Below are 10,000 nucleotides of genomic sequence, written 5' to 3'. Positions count from 1 at the left end.
TTATCGTCTCATCCGAATGAATAGCGTCCAGACCACCACTCAAGGTCTAGTGGAGGGGGAGAAATTATCGGCGGTTGAGCCGTGATTCGAACCAGCGCCCTCAGATTCTCTCGCTTCCTAGGCGGACGCGTTATCTCTAGGCCATCACTCCACACTATGAACTGTCCTACGTTCACGTTTGCAGAGTGCAGCTTCTGTGTTGTTCTAAGGGTCATAGTCTGAACGAACCTTGTCACGTTTGCAGGGTTCAGCTTCTGTGCTGTTCTAAGGGTCATAGTCTGATGTCGTACCTTGTCACGTCTGCAGGGTTCAGCTTCTGTGCTGTTCTAAGGGTCATAGTCTGAACTGTCGTACCTTGTCACGTCATCAGGGTTCAGCTTCTGTGCTGTTCTAAGAGTCATAGTCTTATGTCGTTCCTTGTCACGTCATCAGGGTTTAGCTTCTGTGCTGTTCTAAGGGTCATAGTCTGAACTGTCGTACCTTGTCACGTCTGCAGGGTTTAGCTTCTGTGCTGTTCTAAGGGTCATAGTCTGAACTGTCGTACCTTGTCACGTCTGCAGGGTTCAGCTTCTGTGCTGTTCTAAGGGTCATAGTCTGAACTTTCGTACCTTGTCACATCATCAGGGTTTAGCTTCTGTGCTGTTCTAAGGGTTATAGTCTGATGTCGTACCTTGTCACGTCCTCAGGGTTCAGCTTCTGTGCTGTTCTAAGGGTCATAGTCTGAACTGTCGTACCTTGTCACGTCTCCAGGGTCCACCGGCATCGTGACCGAGCTTCTGAGACCTATCAACGATGACGGGGTGGAGGTGATCGACTTCCTGCAGCTGCACGACAGTGAGAGAGGTCTGGTGTTCCAGGTGAGGAGAGGGGGGGGGGGGGGCGAGGGGGGGGGGTAGGGGGTATGGAGTTGGGGGGGGGGGGGGGGGGGGGTCGAGGGAGGGCGGAGCTTTTATTTTTACGTTGATAACCTTCGTTTGTTTCGATGAACCCATTCAACCTTTACGTAGTTTACAACCTTTGTAGACATCCCTGTAATATTGATGCGGAGTAGTATTAGTCGTAGTCGTACAAGCAGCAGCAGCAGCAACACCGGTAGTAGTAGTAGTAGTAGTAGTAGTAGTAGTAGTAGTAGCAGTAGTAGCAGTAGTAGTAGTAGTGATTTGATTTGATTCGATTTCATTTGATATGGATACTTATACAGCGCCTATCATCGGTGGAAGACTAAGCTCTAAGTACTTCACAAACTCGAGATCATTTGCACAACAGGCTGTCTATACCTGGGTAGAACTGACTGACGGCTGCCATTGGGCACTCATCATTCGTTTCCGGTGTCATTCAACTGAATCAGATTTCAGGCACGCACGCATATACACTCAGAAAGATATGAAACATTGTACGTGTATGGCCGTTTTGTTTATTTACCCCGCCATGTAGGCAGCCATACTTTGTTTTCGGAGGTGTGCATGCTGGGTAAATTCTTGTTTCCATAACCCACCGAACGCTGACATGGATTACAGGATCTTTAACGTGCGTATTTTGATCATTTGCGTACGTATACACACAAAAGGGGTTCAGGCACAAGCAAGTCTGCATATATGTTGAACTGGGAGATGAAGAGAAACTCCACTCTTTGCCCTTCCGGGCGCCGTCACAGATATTCGAACCCAGGACCCTCAGATTGAAAGTCCAAGGCTTTAACCACTAGTAGTAGTAAGACAAATTGTAATAAGTACCAAGACACTCTTCACCATAATCAAAATCTTGCCCAGATAATCGGTACAGCAGTTGCCTCCTTGGCTGTTCTTGGGGGTGGGGGTGGGGGTGGGGTGTGTGTGTGTTAAAGTCGTCAATATTGACGCGGAGTAGTAGTAGTCGTAGTTGCAGTAGTAGCAGCAGCAGCAGCAGTAGCAGTAGTAGCAGTGAGACAAGTGGTAGTAAGTACCAAGACACTCTTCACCATTATCAAAATCTTGCCCAGATAGTCGGTACAGCAGTTGACTCCTTGGCTGTTCTTGGGGTTGGGGGGGGGGAGGCGTTGGGGGAGGGTTATATTCGTAGGACACACGACTGACGATCACACACACACACACACACACACACACACACACACACACACGGGGACGGTGTGTGCAGGTGGCGGCCAACGAGTGGACGGTGAAGAGGTCAATGATGTTCCGGGTGATGCACGCCGACATGGCCTTCCCCAAGCTGACCTTGGCTGATGAGGTGTGGGGGTGGGCAGAAGGTTAGTCCGTTATTTTTTTTTCTTTGCTTTTGTGTGTGTGTGTGTGTGCGCGCGCGCGCGCGCGCGTGCGTGCGTGTTTCATTCCTTGTTCTCTCTGTGTTTGTGGCTGTGTCTGTGGCTGTTTCTGCCTGTCTGCCTCTCTCTCTCTCTCTCTCTCTCTCTCTATATATATATATATATATATATATACTGAGATAGAAAGGGAGATAAGGAGAGAGGGAGAGAGAGAGAGAGAGATCGCCCTCTCTCTCTTTCTCCTTCTCTCTCTCCCTCTCTCTCTGTCCGTCCTCCCTCTCGCTCTCTCCCCCACGGTCTATCTCTCCCTCCCTCTCTCTCTCCCTCTCGCTCTCTCTCCCTCCCTCTCTCTCCCCCTCCCTCTCTACCTCTCTCTCTCCCTCCCTCTCCCTTCATTAACTGGAAGAAAAAGATATATTTCTAAAAAAAAACCCACCAAAGGAGAGACCCACCCTCTCCCCAGAAAATGTTACAAAATTTATTATTATTATTATTATTATTATTATTATTATTATTATTATTATTATTATTATTATTATTATTTTCATTACTACTACCTTTTTTATATATCATAATTATTATTTATTTACTTATTTATTTATGTAAGCTTATTAGTTGTTTTTTTCTCAAGGCCTGACTAAGCGCGTTAGGTTACGCTGCTGGTCAGGCATCTGCTTGGCAGATGTGGTGTAGCGTATATGGATTTGTCCAAACGCAGTGACGCCTCCTTGAGCTACTGAAACTGAAACTGAAACTGAAGCTCTGCTGAACAGTCCAGAACGCATGCATTTCAAGGGACTGAGCGAACCAGTGCATGCACAAGTTTCAGTTTTGTTCTGGGACTTCTTCCTCGTTCGCCTCCCGTTAGATGAGCAGACCGGTGTCCTCGATGAAGGCTGCCGTCCGTCGCAGCTCCTCCAGGGTGCCGTACAGCTTGGCTTCCACTGCTGTCGGTGTTGGCCAGTACTTCCTCCTGGATGCTGCATGCGTCGTACAGTCTTGAAGTCGGTTGTCATTGGTCCCTCACCACAAGAGCACTCTCCACTCTGTGTTCTGTGACTGATGCTCGTGTCTCTCCATATGGGCTTCAGTTTTTACCAGTGCTGTTGCAGTCTGTACAACTCTTACCAGTTATTTCGAAGTTGGACCCTTCTTCACTGATGATGACACCAAGGAACTGTTTCCAATTGCTGACATTCATCTCGGTCCTGATTGGGTTTTTGTTGTATGTCATGAGTTTCGTCTTCTCGACCCTAACCTCCATTTCTTTAATACTTGGTTGATGTTTCGTCCATGGTGTTCATTAGATTTGTTTCTTCTTTCTCGTTGCCTGCATCAATGCCATCAGCAAATCGGAAATTTTTGATGGTACCTCATCCTGTGTTGATGTGCACTGCACTACACTAAAACTACACTACACCACACTACACTAAAACTACACTACTCTACACTACACTGCACTTTACCGGACTGATCTCAACAACTAACATAATCAATACTTTGACGACGGCAATGGCAAAGTAATGATGACGGTGTTGATGATGACGATGAAGACAACGACTAAATCGAAATGATAATAATGATAATGCTACTGCTACTACTACTGCTGCTACTACTACTACTGCTACTACTACGACTACTAATGCTCATGAAAACGACGACACTGACAGTGAAGATCAGTGAAGATAGCGATGATAACAACGGCAAGGTTTGATGAATGATGATGATGACGATGACGACGACGATGTTGATGATAATGATAATGATGGTGAAGCCTACGACGACGACGACGACGATGATGATGGTGATGATGATGACGACAATAATGTTTTTGTTGATGATGATGATGATGATGATCAGGCGATGAGGTGTTGGTGACGTCCACTAACTTCGACTGGACACTGGCGGAGACCAGACGTATCGTCAGCTGTCAGGACTGCTCCGCCCGCCAGATCAGAGTTCACGGTGTGTATGGAGTACAGAATGCTCAACAACAACAACAACAACAACAACAATAATAATAATAATAATAATAATAATAATAATAATAATAATAATGATGATGATGATGACGACGACGACTACAACAACAACAACAATAATAATAACAATAATAATAATAATAATAATAATAATAATAATATGGTAAAGTGTTGATGCTGATGATAACAACAACAACAACAAGAATAGTGATGCTGATGCTGGTAATGATGATGATAATGATGATGACGATGATTATCATTATCAGAAGAAGAAGAAGATAATAACAACAACAACAACAACAACAATAACAATAGTAATAGTAATAATAATGGTGATGATAGATGATGATGATGATTTAATTTCTGTATCCCTTTTGCAAGTAAGACCCTGTCCAGTTTCTTTGTACAATACAAACATGTATAATCATGATGTGTAAAATCTGCATCTAAACATTAAAACCCTGCAAAGACATCTAGCCAAACACTCAAACACCAATCCATGTGGTTATTGTCGTTGGCTGCTGTTATAGTTATTATTGTTGTTTGTGTTGCAGTTGTTATTGCTTTTGTCGCTAATGTTGCTGTCACTGATGTGTTGTTGTTGTTGTTGTTGTAATTGTTATAAATTGTTTTGTTTCTAGTGTTGTTGTTGTTGTTCTCATTTTGTTGTTGTTATTGTCTTTATTGGCGTTTTTGTTGCTGTTAATGCTGTTGGCGATGGTGGTTCTGATTTGTTATTGTTGCTGTTAATGAGTTGGCGATGGTGGTTCTGATTTGTTCTTGTTGCTGTTAATGAGTTGGCGATGGTGGTTCTGATTTGTTATTGTTGCTGTTAATGCTGTTGGCGATGGTAGTTCTGATTTGGTATTGTTGCTGTTAATGCTGTTGGCGATGGTGGTTCTGATTTGGTATTGTTGCTGTTAATGAGTTGGCGATGGCGTTTCTGATTTGGTATTGTTGCTGTTAATGAGTTGGCGATGGCGTTTGTGATTTGTTTTTGTTGCTGTTAATGCTGTTGGCGATGGTGGTTCTGATTTGTTATTGTTGCTGTTAATGATGTTGGCGATGGTGGTTCTGATTTGGTATTGTTGCTGTTAATGCTGTTGGCGATGGTGGTTCTGATTTGGTATTGTTGCTGTTAATGCTGTTGGCGATGGTGGTTCTGATTTGGTATTGTTGCTGTTAATGCTGTTGGTGATGGTGGTTCTGATTTGGTATTGTTGCTGTTAATGCTGTTGGCGATGTCGTTTCTGATTTGGTATTGTTGTTGGTGTTGTTGCTCCCTTTGTTGTCATTGTTTTGTTGTTGCTGTTATTTATTCATTTATTTATTTATTTGTTTGTTGTTGTTGTTTTTTTAATACAGCAGATGTAATGTAGCGTATACAAATCTTCCCACATGCTCTGACTCCTCCCCAACTCCACCCCACCCACCCACCCCTTGGAACCCTGAAAACTGAAGAAAAGAAGAAAAGAAGAAGAAACAACCACCATCTGAAACTGGTTTCTCTGGCAGCCCCCTTCACGCACATGCACTGGGGCAACTTCACCTACAACGTAGACGAGAGAGCGGAAGTGGCCATTCTGTCCAGGACCATTGTCATCGAGGGGGTCATGGAAGACACCTGCACCGAGCGCACGGACACAGAGCAAGCACTGAGCCTGTGCAGCAAGTTCGGGAGGGACACTTTTGGGGGGCACCTTAAGGTTGGGGTTCTGTTGTTGTAGTAGTAGTAGTAGTAGTAGTAAGGGACACCTGCAGTTCATTATGGACAGGTTCTCAACCTCCTGCAGGTGCTTTGGACTCACCATCAACCTCAGCAAGACCAAGTCCATGTACCAACCAGCTAGCTCACAGAACGCCAGTGCCTCCCCCCCCACCCCCCCTCCCCCACCTGCAATCAAGATCAATGACACAGAGATCAAGTCAGTCGACAAGTTTTGCTATCTGGGCAACACCCTATGCAGCAACGGAGCCCTTGATGCAGAAGTGACGCTCCGCATTGCCAAGGCCAGTTCCGCCTTTGGCAGACTAAACAACAGGCTGTGGAACAACAAAGGCATCAGGCTGAGCACCAAAATCAAAACCTACAGAGCTGTTGTGCTGACCACCTTGTTGTCCTGCTGTGAAACATGGACGACGTATCGCCGTCACATTCAACAACTTGAGCAGTTTCACCAGAGATGTCTACGAAAGATCCTCGGCATAAAGTGGCAAGACAGGGTCTCCAACCTCCAGGTCCTAGAGAGGAGCGGCCTGCCCAGCATCGAAAGCCTGCTGATCCAGTGCCAGCTGCGCTGGACAGGACACGTTGTCCGCATGACAAACAGCAGGGTCCCGAAGATGCTACTGCATGGCCAGCTGAAGGAAGGCCACCGTGAAATTGGAAGACCCTGCAAGCGCTTCAAGGACACCTTTGAAGACAAACCTCAAAGCCTGCGACATAGACATCACTTCCTGAGAATCTGATGCCCTTGACCGCTGTCGCTGGAGGATGCTGTGCTCTTGTGGCATAAAGACGTTTGAAAACAAGAGAACGCTGGCCATTAAGAAGAAGTGTGAGCGAAGGCAGCAGGGCTCAACTTCTGGAGACGTTTTCCCTTGCAACACCTGTGAGAAGTGCTGTGTATCCAGAATTCGGCCTCTTCTCCCATATGAGGACACACACCAACAGATAAGCCTGCCTGCCTTCTCATCCGTCGGTCCGACTGGAGACTCCATCAGTAGTAGTAGTAGTAGTCGGGGGCACCTTAAGGTTCGGGGCTGAGGCGGTAGTAGTAGTTGTAGTAATAGTAGCAGGAAGAGGAGGAGGAAGAGGACGATTAGGAGTAGTCGTCTTCTTCGTTGTAGTAGTAGTAGTAGTAGTAGTAGTAGTCATGGTCGTCGTCGTAGTAGTAGGAGTAGGAGGATGAAGAGGAGGAAGAGGGGGAGGAGGAGGAAGAGGGGTACTACTACTTCTACTACACACACACGCGCGCGCGCCCCCAACCTCTCCTTCTGTCTCTCTGTCTTTTCTTTTATCCTCTTTTTCTTCTCTCCCCCTTTCTCTCTCTCTACATCTCTTTCTCTTTGTCTCTTTGTCTGTGTTGTCTCTGTCTGTCTTTCTCTTTATCTGTCTGTCTGCCTGTCTGTGTGTGTGTGTGTGTCTCTCTCTCTCTGTCTCTCTCTATCACTCTCGCTCGCTCGCTTGCTCTTTCTCCTAATCTCTATTTGCTTGTGTGTTTCTCCCTCCCAACCCCCACACCCTCTCTCTCTCTCTCTCTCTCTCTCTGCGTGTGCATGTGTGTGTGTATGAGAGAGAGAGTGCGCGCGCTTGCGCGTGCGTGCGTGCTTGCGTGTGTTTGTATGCATGTGTGTTCATTCCCATGTAATCACGCGTTCGTACTACTTGTGCGTGAGATATTGATGATAATGAATTATGCGATCAATCATAGTTATCATTATTGTTATTACTATTACTGTTATTACTGAAGGTGGTCAGAGGGTTTCAATCCGTGGGCATCCGTGGTGTACAGCTGCTACATAGTTATCTTTATGTTTTATTATTATTATCGTTGTCCAATGTCCTGCAGGTGGTCAGAGGGTTTCAATCCGTGGGCATCCGTGGTGTACAGCTGCTACATAGTTATCTTTATGTTTTATTATTATTATCGTTGTCCAATGTCCTGCAGGTGGTCAGAGGGTTTCAATCCGTGGGCATCCGTGGTGTACAGCTGCTACACATGGGGCAGCAAGCAGTCCTGGGTGGGTATTCTCTCTGTCTCTGTCTGTCTCTCGCCCCCCTCCCTCTCTCTTTCTCTGTCACTCTGTGTCTGTCTCTGTCTCTCCTCTTCCTCTGTGTCTTTCTGCCTATCTGTCTTAATCTCCCTGTCTCTCTATCTTTCTATCCTTTCCTTTCCTCTCTCTGTCTCTCTCTTTCTCTCTCTCTCTCTGTCCCTCCCTCTTCCTCTTTGTCTATCTATCTCTCTATCTCTCTCTCCCTGTCTCTATATCTCCTTCTCTTTCTGTTTCTCCTCTCTCTCTCCCCCCCCCCCTTCCTCTTTGTCTGTCTGTCTGTCTATCTGTCTCTCCCTGTCTCTATTTCTCCCTCTCTTTCTCTTTCTCCACCCTCTCTCTCTCTCTTTCTCACTATTCCCCAGTCTCTCTGCCTCTCTTTCTGATATCTGTTCATTTTCTGTGTGGTCAGAGTGAGCTTCCGGAATGAGTTATTTGTCTTTACTGTTTTTCTTACAGCTTTCAGGTTGTGCTATGTCCAATGCAGTTTTGGGGTAATTCATGTTAAGTACTTTTGAGCTCTTATTATGTCAGTTTAGATCGTAGGTCTTAATATATCAATCTAGATTGGAGGTCTTAGTATTCATGTCAAATACATTTTGAACCCTGGTTGTGTCAGTTTATGTGTGAAGGTCTTACTATGAAAATTTGAATTGACTGATGGTCTACCTGTGTCAGTGAACATTGGAGCTCTTTCTAGATCAATTTAGACTAGAGGTCGTAAATATGTCAATACAAAATGGGGGTCTTACTATACCAAGTTACGTTGATGACCTTAATATCTTAGTTGAGATGTCTTAGTATCAGTTTAGATTGGAGGTAATGATATGTCAGTTTAGTTTGGGGGTATTGATATGTCTGAAAGTTCGAAACGCATTCACGTACGTTTATATTTCATGTTTTATCAAAAATTTCGTTCTAAAAATCTCAGTATCAACCATGTTTTCATTCTAGCATACTTTGAGAAAGACGGCCTGTACATTTCAGTACCACAGCTCTTTGTAGAGATTTTTCTCTGTCTCTGTTGTTGTTCTTGTTTTCTTCCTTCCAGAACTTTTTTTGGAAATCCTCTGTAGAAGCATTCATTACTCTCAAACAGCAATAAGCGTTTGCTAATTACTTAAATCATTTTTCTGAAAACTTATAATGAATACATTAAGACTTAGACCGACAAAGAATACGCATATTTGTATCAGTAGATTTTCTTCTTCTTCTTTTTTTTTTTTAAACAGAATATTCTCTCGTGAATTTATCTTGTTTGCGGTAAGAATCAATGCCCGTGCACTAATGGCATATATGCAAGAGCAATGGTCAATCTTTTGTATGTTGCTTATACAAAGTAATTTTTATTTTTCCTCACCAAATGTGTCTCTTAAGTGATCATTCTGTGTGGTTATTGTAACTGATTGTGAGCACATTGCCATATGTGCTTCAAAGTTTTGGATAAGTTACATGAAATAAATCACATTTTCACACACAACCCACAGGAAGTTGCCTGAAATAAACACGTCTCGTCTCGTCTCTCCTTGCCTTGCTTTGCCTTGTCTTGTCTTGTCTTTTCTTGTCTTGCCTTGCCTTGCCTTGTCTCGTCTCGTCTTGTCTCGTCTCGTCTTGTCTCGTCTCGTCTCGTCTCGTCTCGTCTCGTCTTGTCTTGCCTTGCCTTGCCTTGCCTTGTCTTGTCTTGTCTTGTCTTGTCTTGTCTCGTCTTGTCTCGTCTCGTCTCGTCTTGCCTCGTCTCGTCTTGTCTCATCTCGTCTTGTCTTGTCTCGTCTCGTCTTGTCTCGTCTCGTCTCGTCTCGTCTCGTCTCGTCTTGCCTTGCCTTGCCTTGCCTTGTCTTGTCTTGTCTTGTCTTGTCCCGTCTCGTCCCGTCAAGTCTTATCTGTCGTTTGATCGAGCGTTGCCTATTGATAGAGGGAAAAGAACCTCAGTCTATTACTAAGGACAATCGACATTTTGATTTATATTTAATTTGCTTGTTTGCTC

General features: G+C 44.8%; 1 protein-coding gene across 2 annotated transcripts in view; it reads left to right on the top strand.

Annotated features, from left to right (window-relative positions):
• Positions 1-10,000, top strand: part of LOC143286601 (cell surface hyaluronidase-like) — a 54,561-nt gene that overhangs the window by 9,035 nt on the left and 35,526 nt on the right. For both annotated transcript variants that reach the window (XM_076594235.1, XM_076594236.1), the window contains exons 6-10: positions 751-857; positions 2,134-2,245; positions 4,121-4,225; positions 5,758-5,948; positions 7,914-7,986. In XM_076594235.1, coding sequence (XP_076450350.1) covers positions 751-857; positions 2,134-2,245; positions 4,121-4,225; positions 5,758-5,948; positions 7,914-7,986 — 588 coding nt within the window. The remainder of the gene's footprint in view (positions 1-750; positions 858-2,133; positions 2,246-4,120; positions 4,226-5,757; positions 5,949-7,913; positions 7,987-10,000) is intronic.

This window comes from Babylonia areolata, chromosome 10 (assembly GCF_041734735.1).
Source record: "Babylonia areolata isolate BAREFJ2019XMU chromosome 10, ASM4173473v1, whole genome shotgun sequence".
NCBI lineage: Eukaryota > Metazoa > Mollusca > Gastropoda > Neogastropoda > Buccinidae > Babylonia > Babylonia areolata.
The sequence above is the reverse complement of the archived record's forward strand: the minus strand, read 5'-3'. Positions and strand labels throughout refer to the sequence as shown.